General features: G+C 40.9%; 1 protein-coding gene across 1 annotated transcript in view; it reads right to left on the bottom strand.

Moving 5' to 3' along the window:
* The window catches only part of LOC142150620 (uncharacterized), a 173763-nt gene extending 154066 nt beyond the window's left edge, over positions 1-19697 (bottom strand). The window contains 1 exon segment of the mRNA XM_075205820.1: positions 18883-19697. Coding sequence (XP_075061921.1) covers positions 18883-19520 — 638 coding nt within the window. The 5' untranslated portion in view covers positions 19521-19697.
* Positions 19698-25951: the final 6254 nt, after the last annotated feature.

The raw sequence follows: 25951 nt of genomic DNA, 5'->3' as shown, positions 1-25951 counted from the left end.
GTATTAGGTGTGTGTGTGTGTGTGTGTGAGGGGCCACTGTGTGCGTGTATTATGTGTGTGCGAGGGGCCACTGTGTGTGTGAAGAGGGGGGGGGCCCAAACTGATATCTTACCTAGGGCCCCATGAGGTGTAAATCCGGCTCTGCCAGGGAATGAAACCCAGCGTCTGGTGATGTCTATGCGTTCCAGACTTCAGGCTGTAATTGCCTGCAAAGGATTTGCAACAAAGTATTAAAAAGTGAAAGTTTGATGTAGGATTGTTTAGTTTGTCCAATTACTTTTGGTCCCTTAAAAAATGGGAGGCTTATATAGAAATCGTTGTACTTCCTACACTGTTCACCTGATTTGGATTTAAATACCCTCAAATTAAAGCTGAAAGTCAGCAGTTAAAGCACATCTTGTTAGTTTCATTTCAAATCCATTGTGGTGGTGTATAGAGCCCAAAATATTAGAATTGTGGCGATGTCCCAATATTTATGGACTTGACTGTAGGTCCTGTATTAGAGGGAGCCAATGGAAGACCGGATTATCCGGGCATTATTATCTACATCACCATTTTCTAGTTTTTTGGGAATTGACCACTCCCTACAAAGGTGCTGCAGGCTTTATAAGATGGAGGTTCAGGGGAAGGTTTTAAATGGAACACCCTGAATGTAAATTTGTATCACTAGCTTAGGGACTCACCTACAGGAGATGCCTTGACGTCCGGCAGGTGAGCTTAACCCCAATATAGCTATATTGTGCACAAAATTCTCCTTTATGTTTATGCTGACACAGTGATTTTTAAATTCTGTTTGTTTCTGAACGCCGGACAACATTTTTCTTTTATCTACATCACCAGGCTGGCAAGCACCCCATCTTGCCTGGACCACAAGGATAAGAACTGCTGAAACTCCATCTCTTACACTTAAGGGTGAGTGAATCTGCCTTGAACTCTCATATTATTCATTGACAATTTATCAAGCAATATTTTAGATTTCATTCACATTGTGGACTATTTACATCAGCTTTGATATCAACTACCATCGATGATAATTTCACTTGAACTCTGTGATCTATCCAGGTTGTTGAGACTCTGTTATTTAATAATCAGGATTTATCAGGCACCGCATACCCCAGATGGGAAGCAGATACTTATGTATCTTCCTGGTAGAGAACTTTTATTTTAATGCTGATTTTTTATTTACCCTGTATTTCTTTATCAGTGCACTGATTAAAACATTTTTAATGCTTTATGTTATACATTAAATATTGTGATTTACTTTAACTTACCTGGAAACTGTTTGATATGCAAGGTAATTAGTGCAAAGAAGCACATACTTTACACACTTTTATACTGGAATTTTGTGTCAGTCTTTATAGATTCACACTGTGTGCACTTATACCCATCAATTCATTATACAACTCACACTTGTTTTTAATACATCTTGGGCTTAAATGACTATTTTACTCCACAATTACATATCCACATTTTGCCAGGAACCAGATTTTTTCATCTATACACTCTAGAGGAAAGGGACCCTCCTCTTGCACAAGGTTTCCTGTTAGGCTGCACCACACTTGCAAAGGAAGTGTGGTTTACCTTTTTTTTTTTATTGATAAGACATTTCAGCAAAACTTTTGACAATGACAGGGGCAATAAACATATCTGTACAGGTTCCAGGAGTGCATGAATGTCATGAGAGGCAGACCACCCCTTGAGGGCCATCAATGTCAAGTGGTTGTATCTATTAATTAACCTCTTAGAGCCCACATTGTCCCAAACATATTTTTCAATTGCTGCAGGGAGTCCTGGAACTCCATAAGGTCCTTTAGCTCTGATGAACTTGTGGATAGTTTTAGGCTTCCACAAGTCTATTATAACTCTCTTCAGATGGTGCTCCTTCACAAATTGCTCAACATGCAGGTAACACCAGTGAATAGTATAGTTGTTAGTGAAGGAGCTTGTCCCACTGGTCCCAGCCAGAGGAAAAACTCCTGCCCCTTTGGAGGGGCCATGGCTAGGAGAAATGGAGTTGTCAGCAGTGCTGATGTTTAGTTCAAGTAGAGTGGGGACATCAGGTACTCTTTAGCTGTCTCTGTGGGGCTACTTGTACATAACTGCCTACTTTACTCTGTCCAGTTTGGAGCCCCAGATGAAGTGGAGGACTTTTTTTTGTAATGGTCTTGCAGACCGCAGAAAGGGGTGGCCACACCTGTGCCATGTTCTGCAGAATAAGAAGGATCTTGTTGCACAACACTCCTCTCAACACTTCAGGGCCACGTCCTCGCCATCAAATCAGACTCCCAGAATCTTGATGAAGTCTGATTTGATTGTGAAAGATAATGAACGGAGGGGTGACAGATTGACCTTTGTCCCTGAAGCTCGGCCGAAATTCTCGCAGGTCTGAACGACTGCTGTCGCTGAACCCTGATCAGTACAGACGTCAGTGACATCATCAATGTAGAGCGAGCACTTGGCCTTTTGTTGATCAGGTCCTGGCGCACTGATCCCGTTAGTCTCTCTGATGCACATCATGAAGAGCTATATACAATAAACAAAAATAAGAGGTGCAAGAGGACAACCTTGTCTGAACCCAGACAGAACTGGGAAGGGGTCAGTCTTCCAGCTGTTAACCAATACTAAGTAGTAAATGTCAAGTTACAGAAGGTCAATATACAAACAAAACATTTCTCCCAAACTAAATCTCTGCAGTGCCCTAGGCATAAACTCATGTGAAACCCTATCAAAGGCTTTCTCCTGATCAAGGCTGACCAGGACCACATATGTGCCTGCAGGATCAACAATGTTTGTGATAACTGACAGGAGCTTATCATCTGCATCATCTGTTGCCATAATGGACTCTGATTTCCCTTTCTGGGAATACCGGTCTCATCTTGCAGTTCAGACTGGGATACGTGGCCAGAGTGAAGTTTCCTGAAAAAGAAAATTGAGAATTATACTCACCGTTAATTTCCTTTCCTTGTATTACTCCATGGCAGCTCTTACAATGGGTTAATCCCTGATCAGCTAGTGTAGACAGGAAGAATTTTGTCTCACCTGGCCCCTATATAAGGCAGATCCTCCTCTTCCTCAGTGTCTTTCGTAACTTCCCAAGCTGTCCTATAACATAACTGTCCGAACAAGGGTGGGAAAATATAGGGCTGCCATGGAGTATTTCAAGGAAAGGAAATTAACGGTGAGTATAATTCTTAATTTTACTTTCCCTACTCCATAGCAGCCCTTACAATGGGATATAGCAAAGCAGTAAAGTAATTGGGAGGGCAATAAAACCAACACCTTAATAAGGTCAAACAGAAAATTTTATTCACAGCACTTGTTGGAGAATTCGTCTCCCAAACTGTGTTTCTTTAGGGACTGAAACGTCAAGAAGATAATGGCTAGAAAAAGTGTGCATCGATGACCATCCGGCTGCCTTACAGAAGTCAGTCGTCGATGCATGGGTTCTATGTGCCCAGGAGGTCGCTACCGCCCTAGTTAAATACGCCTTCAGTATTCTAGGTACTTCATGCCCTTTTCCCCCTGTAGACCTGTGCAATCACTTCTCTGATCCACTTTGCCAATGTGGGTTTGGATGGGGCATGTCCCTTGCGGGGACCTTCCGGAAGCACGAATAGTTGCTTTGTCTTCCTTATATCTTTTGTCCTGCTGATGTACGTAGATATAGCCCTCACTAGGTCTAGAGTGTGGAGACGTGCTTTATCACTATTAGAGGGATGAGGATAGAAAGATGGCAGAATCAACTCCTGATTGATGTGGAATGAAGATACCACCTTGGGTAAATAATCCGTATTCGTCTTCAAAACCACTCTATCTTCATAGATATTTAGAAAGGGTTCTTCACACCACAAAGCATGTATGTCCCCTATTCGACGAACCGAAGTGATAGCCACCAAAAAGAGTACCTTTAGAGTGAGGCATCTAAGAGATATGTCTTGCAACAGTTCAAAAAGGTAGGCTGTTAAGCCATCCAAAACAATATTAAGGTACCAATGGGCTAAGAATGGTTTCCGTCTTGGACATAACCTCTTTAGTGCTTGAAAAAACTGGAAGATAAGACCCTGAGATGCCAGTTTGATATGAAGAAGGATGCTAAGGGCAGATGCTTGTACCTTTAGCATAGCAGGTGCTAGTCCTTTAACAAAACCTCATTGAGAAATTCTAACACATCTGGCATACTGGCAGAGATTCTTCAACATGTCCACTGCCCAAGAAATATTGTTTTACAGATTCTGTAATAAATCATAGAGGAGTTCTTTTTCCTTGGCTGAATTAAAATGTCTGTTACTTCATCTGAGACCCCTTTGGATTTCAGTAATTGCCTCTCAGTTTTCATGCCATCAAACTCAGGGAGTTTGGATTTGGATGTAAAACTGGATCCTGATGTATGAGGTCTGGCCTGATCGGTAACGGCCATGGATGTTCCAGCAACATTCTCTGTGCTACAGCGAACAAGGGACGCCTTGGCCACGCCGGGAGAACTGCTATCGCCTCCACTTTCTCTTTCCTTATTTTCCTGAGTGCCTGAGGAATGAGTAGAAAGGGAGGAAACACATACCCCAGTTTGAAGTTCCACTGCATTGACAGGGCATCTATCCCTAGGGCCCTGACGTCTCTGTGACGGGAGTAGAAGAGGGGTACCTTGGCATTGCTTCCTGTGGCCATAAGGTCTATTTCTGTTGTTCCAAATTTGCTTTGTGGCAGTTGAAATACTTCTTCGTGCAGCTTCCATTCCCCTGGATGGACTTGGTGTCTGCTTAAGTAATCTGCCACTGTGTTGTCTTTGCCTGATACGTGAGGGCTGAGAGAGATCTCAGATTTGCCTCTGCCCAGTCCATTAGCGTGGTTATTTCTGCCAACATTGTTCTGCTCTTGGTACCACCTTGCTTGTTTATGAAGGCTACCACAGTCCTGTTGTCGGTAAAGACTCGTAGATGCCTGGCTCGTAGATAGGGCTGGAAGTACTGAACCGCACGCCAGACTGCTCTCATCTCCAAGATGTTTCCCTGAAGAATTCTCTCTTTGTCTCGCCAAGTGCCCTGCGTGACCATATCTTGCATGTGAGCACCCCAACCTAGTGCACTGGCATCTGTGGTAAGAACACACCAGTCTGGCACCGAGAGAGTCACACCCTGTTTTCTCAGGCCTGGGAACTGCTACCAATGTAAGGACTGCCTCGCTGACCTTGAGAGATTGACTTTGGAGTCTAGAGACCCCACTGTATGATCCCACTGTGCAAAGAGGTTTGCTTGAAGATCTCTCATATGCCATCTTGCCCACAGGAGGATTCCTATTGTTGAGGAAAACATTCCTAGGAGACGCAGACATGTTCACGCTGACACACGGGATTGAACTTGGTGCACTAAGGACTGAATTTTGTCGGCCCTTTCTTGAGAGAGGCAGACTTTGTCCGTACGTGTATTTATCTGCACTCCTAGAAACACAAGCTGTTGTGACAGTGTCAGATGGCTTTTTTCTATATTGAATAACCAACCGTGTCGTTGCAGAAACTGGATTCCCTGAGATGTAATTTCCAAGGCTGCTTTTTCTGACTTTTCTGAAATTAGAATATCGTCCAGATACGGCCACAAGGTCACTCCTTTTTCCCTGAGTGCCGCTATGAGAACTAGAAGCACCTTGGTGGATGTTCTTGGAGACGTGGAAAGGCCAAACGGAAGGCAAGTGAACTGGAAGTGGCTCCCTAGAATGCAAAATCTCAGAAACTGTTGGTGATGAGGTGTGATTGAAATATGGAAATATGCATCTTTTAAGTCTATTGCCGTCAGAATATCCCCAGTTTCCACTGCATTGAGAATTGTGTTTACAGATTCCACCTGGAAATGTCTTCCTCGCACATAGCAGTTGACAGCCCTTAAATCTAGCACTGTCCTGAAGGCACCCGATGGTTTCTGGATGAGGAATAGTCTGGAATAGAATCCCATGTTTTCCTGACTGGATGGCACTGGTGTGATAGCCTTTATTTTCACCAGGCCTCTTAGGCTTTCCTCCAGCGCTTACTGTTCTAAGGGAGACGAGGCGCTCCTTGACTGAATAAATTTGTTTCCCACTGGGTATGTATGGAATTTTATGGCAAAGCCGTTGATGACTATCCCCTGGACCCATTTGTCTTGTGGTCCGAATCCAAACTTTTGCAAAGCGTGATATCCTGCCACCCACTGGTGCTAGTGGAGACTGGATCTCTAGATAGTCATTGGGATCTATGCAGTCCTGGTTTTCCCCTTTTTGGTCTGAAGGGCCAAAAGGACTGTCTTGCCACATTGTCTTGATGTCTAGGGTATTGTCTCCCTGGCCTATAGGTACGGGCCCCTGCAAACTGTTGTTTTTGGGGAATAAGAGTGAAAACGTCTCACCTTTCTGTCCTGTGGTAGGCGATTGGCATTGCCAATTGCAAGCCTCTGCATTAGATTATCCAGCTTTTCACCAAACAAGAAACTGCCTTCATATGGAAGCATTGTCTGATGGCTCTTGGATTGGTGATCTGCTGCCCATGGACGTAGCCTTCTTGCTACAACTGCCGCGGTCATGGTCCTGGAAGACAAAACAATCATATCCAACGAAGCTTTACACAAGAAATCAATGCTTTTCTGCATAACCTCTAAGGATTTAAGAAGATATAATCTATTTATCTTATCTTCAATGTCTGTATGTAGAGTACTGGCCCACAGCCTCGGGCTCTAGCTACCGAAGCCATGGCTATCCCAGACTTTAGAGTTATGCCTGAGCAGATGTGTAATTTCCTGAAGGAAGTCTCCATTCTCCTATCCATAGCATCTTTTAATGGACCCCCATCATCCCACGGGAGAGTGGTCTTTGAGGATAAGCCAGCAATGGCTGAATCCACCTTCGGCACAGAACACCATTTCAGCACATCTTCATCCTGACAAGGACACATACGATTTAATCTCCCCATGTTAGGATGATTCTTGTCTAGGGCCTGACATTCTTTAGCGATCAAGTCTTTAACCACTTTATGCGTATGAAATACTCTAGACCAGGGTTTCCCAAACCCAGTCCTCAGGGCTCCCCAACAGTGCAGGTTTTCAGGATCACATGTGACATAATTAGGACCACCTGTGGATCTGTAATAATGTGTCAGTCAGTAATGAATACACCTGTGCTCCAGAAGGGAGATATGGAAAACCTGCACTGTTGGGGAGCCCTGAGGATTGGGTTTGGGAAACCCTGCTCTAGACTTCAGTTGGTGCTCTGAAAACAATGCATCATGAGGTTTAATTGGTACAGTTGGTTCCTCAATACCTAAAGACTTGTTAATATGCTTAAGTATAATATTCACCGTATCCAAGTTAAATATCCTGGGATCCTCTTTCACTTCATCCTCACTATCTGACTCCCTGGACGGCCCTGGCCTTACTTCGTCCATATCTACTACTATATGTTACGACAACCAGTGCGGCATAAACTTATAGAACTGGTAGAAGAGGTCTTTACCTTTAGCAGCCGCCTTTCCCATAGAGACTGGTTATGCTCACAGGTACTCAGATGCCCTCAGGTCTTAAACTCAAAGTAGTATAAGTTTATACTCGCACAGCTGCGCACAGATACTGAAGGTGACACGGAACAGGCGGGCCAGCAATCTGCAGACTGGACGGAGCACCGGAGGGGATGTCAGGTATCAGCACGGTCAGGGAGGCTAAGCCCTCCCTGCCTTATATACGGGTGCAGGCCAATGAGGACAGGCAGTGGGGATCAGCCACAGGAGGCTGTTAATTAATGTCCCCTGGCCTGATTTGTGCACGCCCCTGGCTGACCCTAATGCCGGGACGCGGTGCTAACTACAACAGCGTCTCGGCCGTTACCCGGAAGTGACGTCCCGGTCGTCATAGCGACGGCCGGGACGCAGGTGAGAGAGTCGCGACGGCAGAGCACCACCGCAGCTCGTAACACTATAGGGATCCTGCTCTGGGGCCTGATACTCTTGCATTGCTTTAACCATCCATGAAAAGAACTGCTTTAATTGTTCAGGAGGCCCCGGCTCCTCTACCATTTCTGGGGTGCATGACACACATAATGGGTCAGTACAAACTGGGTAAACTGACATCACAAGCTGCACATACACGATTCTTCAGTTTATAGTTCCTTTTTCCCTGCACAAGCTCCACAGAGGTACTGTAAATGATAGAAAAAAGGACCTAGGTAAGCTATCTAAGAGTAACCAAAAACCCCTTTTTAAGGGCTTACCTTGGGGTGTCCTTTAGCTTTTTTGAGGTGAGCTCCTGGTCCATAGTGCACTATCCAGGTAGCTGCTCAGTCCTGCAGCCTCAAATACCAAGCTAATACTGAGCCTCATAAATGGGCTGCAGCTGCTCAACACAGTGCCTGCTTTGACCACACCCAGGTGATCGTTAGCAGATTATTTTACACCTGCTTCCCCCTTGCTTCTTGGAAGGAAATCTACAGATCCTGTAGACTTCGACACTCGGGGGGTGGGCTGCAAAACCTTCCTGGGCTTACCCATGCGCGCAAGCGTCCTTGTCCTGCGCGCACGATTTCAGTGTGCGCGCCCGCCGGCAGTCTTGCTAAACTTCAAAGGCAGACTTGTCTGGTACTTGCCCTGCTGGAGCTGTACCATACAGCCAGAGCACAGCCCTCTTGAATAAAATAAAAAATAAAATAAAAAACACTCACTACACTACCTGTCCTATACACTGCTGAGACAGGAAGAAAAGACACTGAGGAAGAGGAGCAGCTGCCTTATATAGGGGCCAGGTGGGACAAAATTCTTCCTGGTACACTAAGCTGATCAGGGATTAACCTATTGTAAGGGCTGCCATGGAGTAGGGAAAGGAAAGTTACATTTCTCATCCTTCTCTAGGTAACTCCACCTTGGAACAGAGGACAGTGCATCTGGATCCTTCATTTTTAGTGTCCCCTTGGTTTCCTCCAGAACCTTTCTCACATCCAAGCTGCACAGTTGGAGGCTGTGACAGGGCAAGTGAAATGGCGCTGAACTCCATTTTATTGTTCTTCTACTTTTATTGTGTGTATTATGAAATTCTATAGTAACCAAAGCCAGGCCGGGATATGTCTATTTACATATATCAGCTAGGCGTTGTCCCAGTACTAACTGCGCATGTACTGGAATGTCCCGTGTAACTTCACTGCTATTGTACCTGCGTAGAATAAGTTAAACTGTTTAATACTCATAGCTGTACCAATAAGTAGTTCTTAAATCTGTTTATACTTTATATGTTAGTGATATCCGGCACCCTTAGTTTCCTCTCTATAATAGTTAGTTTTGCTGCGACACAAGTTGAGTGGGGCCCTGGATAATTGCTGATTAAACATATTACTAAGAGAACTATACTTTAACTCCTTGCAAGCTGAAAGAACCTGAAATAGTTTTACCGGAAACAGAGGTCCTGCAGGGACTACAGTTGTCTTTGCAGCCTTCTAGTTTCTCTACCTTTCACAGGCCTGTTGTCTACCTTTGACCCGAAAGAAAATGCACATTTTGACTTTAGCATATCACCAGTTACTCATACAATCTAAATAACATTTATCATTCTTCCATGTAGCGGTGGCATCCATCAGCTCCTCCAACACCTCCTCTCTTACCAGCAGAGTACAATTCAACTCCCAGGAGCCTGGGCCAGGAGGAAAATCATGGGCCAGGACCCCCTGAAACAGAATGGTCCTGTAGTCTGAGAAGAAGTGATATGGGCACAAAATTGAAGTGACAAATGCAACTGAGAAAGGGGCATGTGGCAAAGATGGTGAGAAGTGTGGTCAGGCGAATATACTGAGGTATAAGCTGGTGGGTAGGAGCAGGATATGTGAGGAACCAGCAAGAGGGTACCATTTGAGTCAGAAGTCTGGTGGGTGAAAAGCAGGTTACTGTCAAATTTAAAGCAGCCTATAACCCTCTATATCATATGACTTCAATAGTCACGTGACCCTATGACATCAAGAGAAACTCCAGGACAGCAAGTTCTCATCTCTTGAGCTCCTAATGTACAGTCTCCTCCCCCCTTGACCCTACCCAGTCTCCTCACGTCACGTGTCCACGCCCAGTCTCCTGTAGTGATGGAAAATCTAGTTCATTTTGGAGATTAGTTTATTCTGATCTAATTCAACTCAAAAGATTAGTTCAAACGATTAGTTAATTTAGCTCATTTAGGGTGAAATTTATCAAGCTGCAGGTTTGAAAAAGTGGAGTTGTTGCCTATAGCAGATTCCAGTTCTTGTTTATTTAGAACATTCTACAAAATGACAGGTAGAATCTGATTGGCTGCTATAGTCAAAGTCTCCACTTTTTCAAACCTGCAGCTTGATAAATTTACCCCTTAGTTAATTTAGTTCAGTTAGTTCATTTCACTCATTTGGCTCATTTAGTTCATTTAGCTCAGTTAGTTCAAGTTCATTTAGCTCACTTAGTTCCTTTAGCTCATTTAGTTCAGTTAGCTCATTTGGCTCAGTTACTTCAAGTTCATTTAGCTCACTTAGTTAATTTAGCTCATTTAGTTCAGTTAGCTCATTTGGCTCAGTTAGTTAATTTCAGTTAATTCATGATCTAAATGAGTCAAAAGAGCCAAATAATTCAAAAGAGCCAAATGGTTCAAATTTGGAGGACAAGTAAACACCTTGAACAATTTGTCATGTTCCTCAAACCGCTCCTGAACAATTTTTACAGAGTGGCAGGGAGCATTATCCTGCAGAAGGAGGCCACTGCCATTATGGGATACCATTGCCATGAAGAGGTATACTTGGTCTGCAAGAATGGTTAGGTAGGTGGTACAATACAAAATAACATCCACATGAATGCCAGCACCCAAAGTGTTCCAGCAGAACATTGCCAAGAGCATCACACTGCCTCAGCTGGCTTGCCTTCTTCCTATAGTGCATCCCGGTCACATCTCTTCCCCAGGTAAATGATGGACATGCACCTGCCCATAATTGTGAGAGATGCTAATAGAAGAGTAAAGCTTTCTACTTGTGCTGAACCATCACTGAGAATTAGGTGAAGAGCAATTGATTTTGAGAAGTTAATTTTAAAATGAGAGCTTTAAAATTGTAGACTGTCATAACCAAGTTAGGGAGTGAAGTTTGAGAGGAAGGCTATATGATTGTTTCAACCACATTTTGTTTGGTATTGCCTGTTTTGATGCCACTTATGGCAGGTCCACAACAGGCTCCCCGGGTCAAAGTTCTGGCCAGCGTACACCAATGGTAGATCCGACCTGGACCCGAAACCTCCTAAATCCTGGCCAGGATCCAACTGGACCACCTTGCATTGGTTTCATCCCAATCGAATCAGGGGTGTCTGAATGCATAACCGGACAGTCAAACAAACCAAATCTATCTAGTGGAAGTCCCAGAACAGGCTCCCCAGGTCAATATTCTGGTCAGCATACACTAAAGGGAGGTCTGACCGGAAACTCAACACCCTCGTATGTCTTCTGGGATCCATTGTTACCAGTCTGTGAAAGTTTTGTCCAAATCAATCCAGTGGAAGGCTCATAACAATCTCCCCGAGTCAATGTTTTGCCCAGGGTACACCAACGGGAGATCCGACTCTAACCCTCATAAAACCTGGTCAGGATCCAACTGGACCACTTTGCATTGATTTCATCCCAATAGTTGCATGAGTGTCAAAGATATTCGCCCAACAAAGAAACAAACAAACTTCTTATTTTATTTATATATATATATATATATATATATATATATATATATATATATATATATAGATGTTTTCCAAATCCATTCAGTGGAAGGCTAAGAACAGGCCCCCGGGTCAATGTTCTGGTCAGGGTACACCAACGGGAGTTCTGACCCGAACCTTAACCCCCTTGTATGTCTTCTGGGATCCAATGTTACCAGTCTGTGAAGTTTTTGTCCAAATCCATCCAGTGGAAGGCTCAGAAAAGACTCCCCTTGGTCAAAGTTTTGCCGAGCGTACACCAACAGGAGATCCGACCAGGACCCTAACCCCCTTAAACCCTGCCCAGGATCCAGCAGGAGCACCTCAAGTTGGTTTCATCCCAATCGGTGCAGGGTTGTCCAAATGAAAACAAACCAAATCCATCCAGTGGAGGGCTCAGAACAGGCTCCCCAGGTCAAAGTTCTGGCCAGCGTACACCAACGGGAGATCTGACTGAAACCTACACTCCCTAGTATGTCTTCTGGGATCCAGTGTTAAAAGCCTTTGAAAATTTTTTGTCCAATCCATCCAGTGGAAGGCTCAGAACAGGCTCCGCGTGTCAAATGTCTGGCCAGTTGACACCAACGGAAGGTCCGACTGGGTCCCTAAACCCCTTAATATCTTCCCCGGGATCCAACTGAATCACCTTGCGTTGGTTTCATCCGAATCGGTGCAGGGGTGTAGAAGATACAAATATTCTCCTAAAAACAACCAAACCTATAAACAAACTTCTTCTTTTATATATATAGATTATATCAATCAGAGAGTTGTAAGGATAATATGAGTGTCTCTTTTGTGTTTGGAGGAAGCAAACTTATATAGGGTTTTCATATTTCAATAAAATTTCCTTTCAGTTTTTCTTTGTTTAAGGTTGTTTCCAACTAATCCAATTGAAAAACATGAAAAGAATTATATAGCAACATCTCTATACTAGGAGGGTTTGCTGAAATCCATTGGGATAGAATAGTCTTTTGTGCTACTGCCGCAAACTTCAATAATAACTTTTTATTCTTCAATGTTAAGGCACAATTTAGATCTTTGTCATCTATATTCCAAATAAACCATTTACAATTAATCTCAAATGCAATATTTTAACTATTTCTTATATAATCTTGTATTCCTGTCCAAAAAACTCTAATTTTAGAACAAAACCATATGCAATGCACCTGCTCCTGTTTGTTGACACTTGTAGCAGTGTGTATTTTATGATCTTCCTATAATCCTGGTTCATTTTCGGTGTTAAATATATGTAATATCTTATAATTCATTTCTCTAAATGAACTAGCTGTCAGCAATCTATTCATATTCACATGTGCTTTCAAAATGTTATATCCAAATGTGAAAATTCTCGTACCCATTTTATCATTCCACCTTTTCTATTTTTATTATCAATGAAATTTCTCATTTGTAAAGAAATATACGAAGTATTATAATTTTTTTGAAACTTGATTCCATAACTTCTCCTCCAACACAAATTGTCTTTCAATGTTTTTAATTTCTTGAAGTATCTTGGCCACATAACTTTTTACTTGTAGATATACAAACATCGATATTTTAACATGTGGATATCTGCTATTCAGCTGTTCAGAATCATAAAATGCAAACCTTTTAATGTTCAAAAATTGAAATATTAGCCTTAACACTTTATATAACAGCTATTTTTATTTCTTTAGATACCTGGCCATTCTGAAATTTTGGATTGTGACTTATTGGGAGTAAGTGGGAATAACATGATGATAACTTTGATTTTTTTTGCATGAGTCTCCAAGCTTTACACACTGTGTATATCAAAGTATTTTCTTTGATATTGCTCGAAAAGCATAGAAGCATAGTGGATAATTCTATATATATTTGTCTTTCTTATCCAATCAATTGCATATATAAAATTTACTGTTAAGTTGTATTCTTTTATGTTTGGTAAGTTTACTCCTCCTTTATTCTGAGGTTGTTGTAATTTAACCAACAAAATTCTTGAAGGTTTATTTGACCATACACATTTTGGTAAGATTTTATTTAAAGCTTTAATATCAAGTTTAGTAAATATTACTCTAAGCATCTCGATAAGATATAATAGCCTTGGGAAGCTTATCGTCTTAATAAGACGGCATCTTCCCAAAAATGAGATTGGAAAGTTCAGTTCTTTGGTTAGAATATTTATCAAACCTGGAACATTTTCTGTATATATCTGAGATAGATGTGGAGGTATATTTAAGACAAGATATTTAACTGTACCCTTTGCCCATCTAAATGGAAAATCATTATCCCAGCCTTTCTTAGTATCTTGGTAGAAAGTCAATGCCTCCATCTTATCAATATTCACCATAAATCCTGCTATGCATTCATAATCCTTTAACTTCTGCATTATCCAAGGTATTGCTTCTCTCGGCTTATGAACATATAGGAGAACATCATCTGCAAAAGCAGATATTTTAAGCTCATTCTTTCTCATTTTTATCCCTTACCACTTTGACATTTTATCCAAATGTCTCAAAAGTAGATGCAATGCAAGATTAAAGAAGATCCAATGCAAGATTAAAGAAGATCCAATGCAAGATTAAAGAAGATCTTGTTCCTCTACCCAGCAAAAACGTTGCTGTATTTTTGTTATTAACATTCAAATAGGCTTTAGGTTGGTTATTTATTTATTTTTAAAAACATGTAGAAAAGTAGAACCAAACTTTTGAAATTCAAATATCCTTATTAAGTGTGATCACGAAATGCGGTCAAATGCTTTGTCTGCATCTAAACTAATTATATTATTTATTTCCTTACATTGATGTGTTTAACCATTGCTGCAATATGATTACTAATGTTGTGAACTGAATGTCTACTTTTTGTAAAGCCTGTTTGTGCTGATGTAATATCGTTGGTAGGATATATTGCAGTGTAAAGCTGGGTACACACTACAGAATTTTCCACCAACTTTTTATGCCGAGCGATTTTACATGCGATCGATGGTCCGATCGCTCGGTCCATGGACTGCATACACACTAGCCTTGTTTAGGACGATAAAGGGAAGAGCGGACGTCCCTTTAGCGACTTTTTACAGCCATGTTGTCGTGAGCAATGACTGTTATTTCGTACTCACTGTTGTGGATCGGTCGGAAGTTTATACACACTACACAGCGGAAACGAGATTGGAACGAAAATATTAAATGGTACGACCAATCCAATGAGGCGACAATCGTCCATTTGGGCAGACTTTCGACCATCGTGTTACTACACACACTGACCCCGACTTTTGAACGAGCAGTCGTATGTCAGCTGATTAAGCTGATTATTGGACGAAAACCGTGTAGTGTGTACCCAGCTTAAGAGCAATCATTTTCGAAAAAAGTTTAATGTCATGATTTAATAAAGATATGGGTCTGTATGATTGTACTAATTCTGCATCTTTATTTGGTTTTGGAATTAAAATAATCCTTGCCAAATTAAAATCTCTTGGTGATTGATTTCCACCTATTATAGAATTTATTAATGTCATTAAATATGGCACAATATGTATGGAAATGATTTTATAATATTCAGCTCATAATCCATCTGGACCTGGTGCCATGTATGGTTTTCTTTCCCTACATGATGGTGGAAGGATTTGACAGCACTGAATAACTACAAACTGGAGGAGAATATTATGACTGCGAGCTACAGATTGTGTACGGACACTAAGGGCTCATCCACGCAACCAGTTTATTCAGTTTCTTCAGCTGCAAACACAAGATTCTATTGTCCTATACTGCACCACCTCTGCTAGCCACAAGAACTGCAGATATATATACATATGTCAGTGAGACATCTGATTAAGAACAATGACATAACCTGGCCAAACAGACACACACAGTGATATTGGATCAGTTAGCTGATACATAGTGACCATTATACAGTGAATTGTTGTTTCTCTAGAGGACATGAGACAAGGACAGACAGCAGTGAGCAGGAATTACTATGGGCTTGACGCAGAGCTGATCACAAATTGGGCATAATTTCTCCTTATAAAAGCTGATATTAAAAATAGCCTTTTAACCCCCATATGGTCAGTCATAGGGATTTCAAGATGTATGCATGTTGGCAATAGTAACATATGCATTAGTTTACAGCAGGTATATGTAACGTTACACTTACCAATCTCTTTCTACTTGCAAAATATGCATTTGCATTTTGGCATCAATAAAATTTAAAAAAACATCTCTAATACAGGAGACACAGCTCTCAATCTTGCGAATGGAAACAGAATTGCTTAAACACGCATATAATTACATAATATATGCAACAAAGAAACCACCAACCAGCGTCATTGGTGCATTCTCAGACAGCCAATCACACGCGGTTCACTAGTGCTTTTGACTGTTATCATCTTTGTGTATTTGAAACTGCTCTAGACCACCCACCATCTCATTCTGCATGTGCTGACAAGCAAAACATATTATATATATATATATATATATAGATGTCATCCAAATCCAAGGCCGAGAAAAGGCTCCCCGGGTCAAAGTTCTGCCCAGCGTACACCAACAGGAGGTCCGACTGGGGCATCAACCCTCTAGTATGTCTTCTGGGATCCAATGTTACCAGTCTGGGAAGTTTCTGTCCAAATCCATACAGTGGAAGCCCCAGAACAGGTTCCCTGGGTCAAAGTTCCGTCCGGCGTACACCAGCGTATATATGTACATATATATATATATATATATATAGATGTATAGGATGATTATAATGCTCATGCACAGATTCGTGACTGAATAGGTAGTGTACTGTGTTAGATATTATAACCTACTTTGTATGTTTTTTTCTTATTTTAGCTTAACTTCTATATTAAATCAGATGCCCAGATCTTCCCTCTTCCCCACTAGCATCTTCCCTTTAAACGTGTCAATTATCCTTTGGTCTTGTCCTCTTTGGAGATCTCAAATCTCACTGCATTAAGGTTGGTGAGTTTCTCTCTAGAAGGGACACAGTTGACACTTTTTGACCATCACCTAACAGAGTATCACAGATAGTACAACAAAATCCTCTACCCAGCAAGACATATTCATAACTGTGAATGGGCATCATATATCTCCAGTACCAGTACATTAATACATTGTCTGCATGTATATTAGTATTCATGTAATCATTTAATATATACTTATTTTTGTATTTATTTCTTCTGTATATAGAATGAGGGTTTCAGCCACTCCTCCCTTCTTGGGCTTTCATAGATGTTTAAAGAAACAACCATAATTGGACCCCACTGATATTATATACTGCTGCCCTGCTAGCAATCTGTTGCTTTGTAGGGGTGAATTGAGCACTGTGAGGAGCACTGCACTGGGCTGGCAGGAGGGTTCATGTCCTGCCCATATTATGCAGCATACTCTCCATCTGAGAACGCAACTTTAAAAAACATTGTGAAATGGGATATCATAGAGAGCTATTAATTCCTATACCCCACTACCTCTGCTGACCACAAGGAGGCAGTAATGTACTCATCTGTCAGTGAGTCATCTGATTAAGGTGAATGACATGACCTGGCCAATCAGTTTTGATCAGGTTTTTGGTTTTAGCACCCATACTCAACAATATGGGACCATAACACTGTTAATAGTGTGTGTATATGTCCACCATTACACAGGGAATAGTTCTTCCTCTGCAGGACAGGAGACTATGCAAGATAACAGTGATCATGGAATACTATGTATCTTTCCTTCTACTGAGCAATTACTGATTGGCAGAAAGACCCTGTGCTTACATTTCAGTACAGGCAAACTAAGACATAGCTGATACAATTGCTGTATGTTAATAATGATAACTGGCCTTGGGGGCAGCGCGGTGGCTCAGTGGTTAGCACTTCTGCCTCACAGCACTGAGGTCATGAGTTTGATTCCCGACCATGGCCTTATTTGTGTGGAGTTTGTATGTTCTCCCTGTGCTTGCATGGGTTTCCTCCAGGTGCTCCGGTTTCCTCCCACCCTCCAAAAACATACCGGTAGGTTAATTAGCTGCAATCAAAAATTGACCCTATTCTGTGTGTGTGTGTGTGTGTGTGTGTGTGTGTTGGGCAATTTAGACTGTAAGCTCCAATGGGGCAGGGACTGATGTGAATGAGTTCTCTGTACAGCGCTGCTGAAATAGTAGCGTTATATAAATAACTGATGATGATGGCCTTTTGGGTATTTTTTGTCAGATTGTCAGCCCCAAATGTTTACCTAAATATCACCCCTGGTTCCATCTTCTAAAATATAGAAGAGTGTACATTATTCATTAAAACCGGAGAAAAAAAAGAAATTAGATCCACAATCAAAAATAAAATCTCCCCATTTATCCATATCAGTTTTTATTCAACATCAATTGTTATGGAAATAGCTGCAAGTAACATAAATGGTAATTACAGAGATTGTTGTAACGTGATCCTTCAGTCTGTATTCAGCACAGTCCTGTCTGATTTGAATCACTTTGGAATTTAAACTAAATACTTATGCAGGACGTGTCAACTGGGAAACAATTTCTCCTCCTTGGGATTTATTTAATAACATGGCATGAAAAATAGGACATGATGTAACCAGGAGGAACCAGATATCAGCTATTAGCAGCCTGGTGCCATCAAACTAACAAATGTAATGATCTGATTGGCTGCTATGGGATATAGCAAACTGTGTTTTACTTACATCATTTTACTATATAGCCCTTTCTGAATACATAGTACATGAAAAAACAGTCAGTATTTAACTTATGTGCAAAACAGAATACTAATTTTCACCCCTTGCATTGTAACATGGTTTTCTCCAGGAGACTGAAATAAGAAGTTTCTCAAGTTAAGATCCTTAATGAATCAGGCCCATGGAGATCATGCTATCAAGTCCCTCTGCCAGATCTCTTCAGTATTCTCTGACATTTAACAAGGTTTTGAATTTATATAAAACACTTGCCACATTGAGACATTAAATAGACAATAAAAATAGATTTCCCTTGTATGGATATTATAGTAATATAACAAGTTAATTTGCTTATGAACACATGCTGCATTAAGATCCTCTGGTAAATGATATGTGTTATCTTATAAGTAAAACACTGAATTATCTGATATCCTTCAAGGTGACTTGTTGGTAAAAGATATCTTTCAAGGTGACTTGTTGGTAAAACACTTGCTGTAATCAGATTATGAAACTGATTGATTCTCTATGTGAGTCAACTGATGTCTTTTAAGATTTGACGTGTTGGTAAAACACTTGTTACATTCACAGCATTTAAATGGTGTCTCTCCTGTGTGAATCCTCTGATGTTTTACAAGATCTGACTTTTGGGTAAAACATTTGCTACATTCTGAGCATGTAAATGGTTTCTCTCCTGTGTGAATCCTCTGATGGTCAACAAGATATGACTTGAGGGCAAAACACTTGCTACATTCAGGGCATTTAAATGGTTTCTCTCCTGTGTGAATCCTCCTATGTGCAACAAGACTTGATTTGTGGGTAAAACACTTGCTACAGTCAGAGCATGTAAATGGTTTCTCTCCTGTGTGAATTCTCTGATGTTTTACAAGAACTGACTTTTCGGTAAAACATTTGTTACATTCAGAACATTCAAATGGTTTCTCTCCTGTGTGAATCCTCTGATGTTTTGCAACATCTGATTTGTAGGTAAAGCACTTACTACATTCAGAGCATTTAAATGGCTTCTCTCCCCCCATGTGAATCTTCTGATGTTTTAAAAGATCTGACTTGTTGGTATAACATTTGCTACATTGAAAACAGTTAAATGGCCTCTCTCCTGTGTGAATCCTCTGATGTATGATTAGCTGTGATTTATATGTAAAACTTTTGTCACAGTTAAGGCATAGGTGGGGTTTCTCTCCTGTGAGATTCATCACGTGTCTGATTAGTAACAACTTAGTTGTCAAAGCTTTCTCTTATTTAGAAAAAAGCTATTGTGAATCCTTTACAATTGGGTAAATTGACAGCTGTAGTCAATAAGATTTGTATGTGAGGTTTTTCTTGGGGCACTTAGATATTCAGCGAATAAGGTCCTGTTCTGAGATGTCTTCTGTTTTAAGTGGAAATCCAGCTCATTAATTGACCTGCAAAAACACAAGTATTTTAAAGCATCATTAGTACCTGAGTAAATCAGTCTTTGCATTTTGTTGTGTAAGGAACACTAAGTTTATTTTTTTAAACTAACAAATATGACCAATGTTTTAAGTTTCTGTGTGCATTGGCACAATGCTAGGGCTACATTACCAGTCAAAGGTTCAGTATAGACTCTGTTCTCCTGCAGCAGATACTAATACTTACTAAGTTAATACACATAGGGGTATATGTCCTAAACTGCAGGTTTGAAAAAGTGAAGATGTTGTCTATAGCAACCGATCAGATTCTAGTTATCATTTATTTAGTACATTCTACAAAATGACAGCTAAAATCTGATTGGTTGCTATAGGCAACATCTCCACTTTTTCAAACCCATAGTTTGGTCTTAGTCTATTATTGATTGCAGAAACATTTGTATAATCATCATATGGTGACCTCAGAGCGGGACGATTATATGTTACCCACCTTCTGCACTATGACAGAGGGGTAACACATGGTATTGATCCTGTCACATCTGCTATCAGCCAATGAACTATGATTTTCTCTGCACAAATAATGAAAATGGGAATCATGAGAACGTCTTCCAGTCATTCTGCTCAGTGCTAGGTGTGCAGAGGAAACGGCAGCATCCTAACAATTTAGCTGACAGCGTTCAATCCATGATCTGTAGCATGAGCTATAGGTTTATTGTAAGAACAAAGTTGTAGGTGGAGCTCTCTCAATATATTCCGCTGCTGCTCTTTATAAAACAATATAACGATATCACATGAAAAGGAGCGCAATATGAAGTTTTGCAACTGTAACCAGACACAATATGAGCAGAAGGAAAAAAGGTGATACAGATAAAATTTAAAACAAAAAGAATGAAAATAAAAATAATAAAAACAAAAAGAAATGGAAAGAAAGAAATAGGGATTGGGGGGGGGGGGAATGTATCTGTATTATAAGCAAAAGAGCTATAATCATTTTGAGCAGTTGTGCCGTATGTTGTAGTAAACGCACTTCTGACTATAGAATTTTATCAGCCACATCATCATCTTCATCATCATTTATTTATATAGCGCCACTAATTCCGCAGCGCTGTACAGAGAACTCATTCACATCAGTCCCTGCCCCATTGGAGCTTACAGTCTAAATTCCCTAATAGACACACACGCACACACAGACAGACAGAGAGGGAGACAGACAGACAGCAAGGGAGAGACTAGGGTCAATTTTGATAGCAGCCAATTAACCTACTAGTATGTTTTTGGAGTGTGGGAGGAAACCGGATCACCCGGAGGAAACCCACGCAAACACGGGGAGAACATACAAACTCCACACAGATAAGGCCATGGTTGGGAATCTAACTCATGACCCCAGTGCTGTGCATTTATTTTTATATTTATATGCTTTCTATGGTGAACCAACAATTGGTTTATATAATATAATACAGATGTCCATGTTTATTTCCAGTTCGGCAGGACCTCCAGTCTCTATTGCCGACCAGTGAAAAGAGATTTGCGACTTTCATCTGATTTAAGGTTTACTACCATCTTGTGGCCAACGTATATATTGCATTGAACCAATAATGTGCACAGAATACCACTACCATCTTGTGGTCAATTTATATATTGCATTGAACAAAAATTGTGCACAGGGCTGAACTGTCAGCTTCCGGACACAGAAAACATCAAGTTTGGATCCAGCAGTTGGACCCTGTAACTACCCATGAGTAAACCTCTACACTCTCTTCTAGGATAGTGGTGTGGGATTACAAAAGACAAATCACCCCCAATCAAGCAACACACAGAAACAATGCAGCCCGCCATTTTATAATTAAGTGGCCATATCAAGACACAACACGCCACTCCCCATAGCAGGTATACCCTATTCTGAAAAACAGGTGGCTCATAGCTATCGCTTGGATATGACACCCCAGGACTTCTATTCCTGTACGTGAGTCCAGATATTTATATCTGTGTGAATATTTTGCCACAGATCCCATCCTCTTCTTTATCACCCCCACTTTTGTTCTCCAGTGACACATATTTGGAGAACACGCTCCCCCATTACACAAGTGGACACCTTACAAAATGTTACCAAAAAATAGTCACACTTGTATCTCTCTAACTACATGCGTAATCTTCTTAAAATTATGCTACTCCCTAGTGGTAACCTGCTCTCTAGCCATCAGAAGCTTGAGACCCACGATCCACACCAAGGGGTATATTTACTAAACTGCAGGTTTGAAAAAGTGAAAAGTAGAGATGTTGCCTATATCAACCAATCACATTCTTGTTAGTTATTTAATACATTCTACAAAATGACAGCTAGAATCTGATTGGTTGCTTTAGGCAACATCTCCACTTTTTCAAACCCGCAGTTTAGTAAATAAATTTGAATGTTCAAAATCGACATACATCACTTACAAACTGTTTACTAACACAGGGAAAGGGAGTATCTTAATTTGCAGTACCACCTAGTGGTGACAGATTATATAACAACCTTTTCTCTTATATGTATTAGTGAATTCCTAACAAAACCTTTACAAAGTTCGCCTACTATGCAGACAATTATTAATAGAGTTTGGCACTCATACAAAATGGAGTTTATTATATGCATACTGCGCAATACCTCTAAATCATTCAATAAAGTCTGGGAGCCGTGGATGTAATTTTTTCAAATCCAAATTCCTTTTGTCCTATGACTCCTCTAAAACATTCCACTTGATATTCCCCCTCAACCTGCTACCATCCCCCCCGCCCCCCCCCCCCCTGCCTCCCCCCTCCCCACTTCTCTTCTATCTCTTGCTTTGTTTTCTTTTTCTTTTCTTTTTTTGGCGGCCTGCCACACCGCCTCCTAATCTATCTTGCCCACTTTTCTCTGACTATCCTCTCTTTTCTGTCTCTTCTTTCTTCTATTCTTATAGTTAAAACTTGGTCAATATCAAGACTCTTTTTATTATGATGTACAATGATTGTATTAGTCCCGGAACATGCATAACCTGATTGTAACAGATTTTGTCTTGGACTGATGCTCATTATTGACCTTCTCAAAAATAAAACTTAAAAAAAAACAAAAAACCTTTACAAAGTTATATTTATGCAAGAAGAATGTTATGTAATTGCAGGCCCTTTCTGCATTCCGGCCTCCATGACTGCCTAGGCCTCCATACAGGGGGATGTGACTAGAGGTGACCTACATTGTTATGCATCATTTATGTGACTCAAGTCTAGCTCTTTCAAATTGACCATGGTACTACACGCAGTATTCATGGGCAAAGACAGGAGAAGCCCCTCAAAAAGAGACTCTGGGGAAATCTTCCGATAGCCCGCAACGACCTGATATCAGACGGTTCCAGAGAATGTCCACTCCTTCATCTGACATATCCTCTTTAGCTAATATGGCAAATACTAACCCAATCTCTCAGAACAGTCACAATCTTGGAGCTATCCTGCAACTCATAAAATCACTTCCCACAAAAGAAGACCTCCCGACGAAAAAAGATTTTGAAATTCTGGAGGTCAGATTCCATGAGACAATCCGTAAGGAAGTGGCACACCTTCAAGCTGATTTTGATCAATTAGCCTCCAGAAAATTAATCTTAGAAGACCACAGGGAAGAATTCAAGGACCATCAAGACCAACTCCAGAAAGCCTTGGAACAGCAAGCACAACAACTGCAACCACTCCAAACCAGGGTAGATAATCTCGACAGTAGAAGTAGCAGGAATAACATGAGGATTCGTAGCATTTCCTTAGATATCTAAGCTCAGGATCCTATTTCCGCTCCTCACCAAAATTTTCAATGAAGTTCAGGCAGAGGACCTCCACGAACCAATCCACTTTGACAGGGCACATAGAGTTCTGAAACTACGGAGTACACAATCTGAACACCCGAGAGATGTTATATGTCACTTACATTATTATGCGCAAAAGGAGGCGCTCCTTCAGAAAACAAGGAATCTGGATGGAATAGATTATAATGGGCAAAAAATACAAATCTTCCAGGACCTCTCTTGGCATAACCTTCAGTTATGTTGTATGCTCAAACCATTAACCGATGCCCTCCATAAACGAAACATTAAATACAGATGGAGCTTTCCATTCCATCTTTAGATCTCACGCAACAGAAGGACTAAATCCATACACACTCCCTCAGATTTCGCTTCCTTTTGCTCTGCATTGGACATTCAACATGTCAACATTCATTCATCTTCCGGAACTGCAGAAGCATGTCGCAAAACTTCATCCTATGACGAAAGGGAACTAGCAAGTGATAGAACACTGGAAGAAATCACGAAGCAGCAGCAGTCCCCCCTTAGGAAACTCATAAACCTGAAATGACCATATCTAGATCTCTAGATTCACATTTCTTGATCGTTACAGTTCCCTTCTAATTCCTGCCTCTCTGATATATTATGTTGCTACTATAGTTATGACATTTTTAGTGTACTGTTCTTATATTCCTATGTTGTAAGATTTACTACATGGGAACACACACTGCGGACATCAACACCATTGTTTTGAGGGTCTTAGGGCTAGTCTGGAAGTATGCATTATGTTTACTTCTGTTGAATTACTTATCTCCATATTATTCCATATGATCAACATACCCCTACCCACCCCTAATATGCTAGTTGATCATTTTATAGCTATATCTTTTTCATTAGCAACACCAGCCCCAATGTATATCAGATGCCCAGCCTCACACTAGATTATCCCTGTACCTTAGTCCATATATCTTCACTTTGGTCCCCTTAAGCTTCTTAAGTTCGGAGGTTTGTCCCCACTAAATTCCATCCCAATACTAATCTTCCATGGTTGTCAATATCACTAACCCCTGTTGACCCCCACCACCCAAAAAATTTAGCCAGGAGATGAGAGTAATCACCTTCCTCCTCTCTTCCTGGAGCGGTTTAAATTATGTTTTGTTGTTCTTACATGTATGTTTTATATTCTATGCTATTTTTCTCTCACTTTCCTTGCTTCTTCCTTTCTCTCACAAAAATCCACCCCCCTTGTTTCCTAGAGTTATTTATCATTTGGTTTTGGTCTTTGGCTTCTAGATCTGCAGTGCATAGTATTAACCTACCTCCATGACTTCTATTCTTAAGATAGTTTTGATTAAAGATAATGGTCTAAACTTACCGGAGAAACATTCACGGGCTCTGAGAGAATTCCATAAAGAAAGCGCTGATGTTGTTTTTGTACATGAGATGCATTTTAAACAAGGAACCTCTCCGAAGTTCCGAGATAGCTACTATGCTAACCGTACTTTAGCAGTAACAGAGTGGTAAGTTGTAATTATTTTTTGTGGGGAGTTGCAATTTTTTTCTTAAAGTTTCCCTTTTACCACTTTAGAGAAGATCAGACTGGTGGAGGGGAGAGCCCTCTTAGTGAAATGTAAATTATATGACACTCTTTATACTTTTGTCAGTTTATAGGCCCCAAACCAGGGTCAACATTCATTCTTGGACAAAGTTCTGAGACAGGTGGAGGTGCTGGCGGAGGGTGTGTTGGTGGTAGGAGGAAACCTCAACTGGTCCATGCATCCAGAACTCAATATGTCTAACCAGGTCCCAAGATATCGTAGGTCCCTCCTTCACAGGGTAAGTCACACCTTGCTCAAGTTTCAGTTAGTTGAAACGCGGAGACTACAACAACCAACTGTCCGATATTACAACTTTTTCTCACACCCACACAGAGTCTACTCTCATATTAATTACTTGTTCCTCTTACATAGACATCCCCCATTAGTTCACTCGACCTCTATAGGGCAGGCAACATGGACGGACCATGCACCCATTTCCATGACCTTACTATTATTACGACAGCAAGTTAAAATTTGCTCATGGAGGCTCAATGAGCTTCTCTTACAAGATTCTCATTTTAAGACACAAATTGAACACAGCCATTGACGATTATGCTGAATTTAGCAATACCTCATAAATCTCAGCAGTATCTGTCTGAGAGGCTCATAAGTGTCCTTTTGGGCAAACTTATTCAACTGGGCTGTTTTATGAAACAACAAAACAAATTCTCAAAAACCAACTTCTCAATAAAATTAGTGACCTACAATCCAGACATAAAGCCACTTTATCCTCTGAGGTACTAGTAGAACTAACTGAAGCGAAACCAGTTCTTTCAACGGGGGAATAAACCAGGTTCCCTGCTAGCGAAAGCCTTAAGATCTCAAAGGGCCAAGACCTTCATAGGAGCAGTTAAAG

Source organism: Mixophyes fleayi, chromosome 4 (genome assembly GCF_038048845.1).
Source record: "Mixophyes fleayi isolate aMixFle1 chromosome 4, aMixFle1.hap1, whole genome shotgun sequence".
Taxonomy (NCBI): Eukaryota; Metazoa; Chordata; class Amphibia; order Anura; family Limnodynastidae; genus Mixophyes; species Mixophyes fleayi.
Note: the sequence above shows the minus strand (reverse complement) of the source record. Positions and strands in the feature narration are given on the sequence as shown.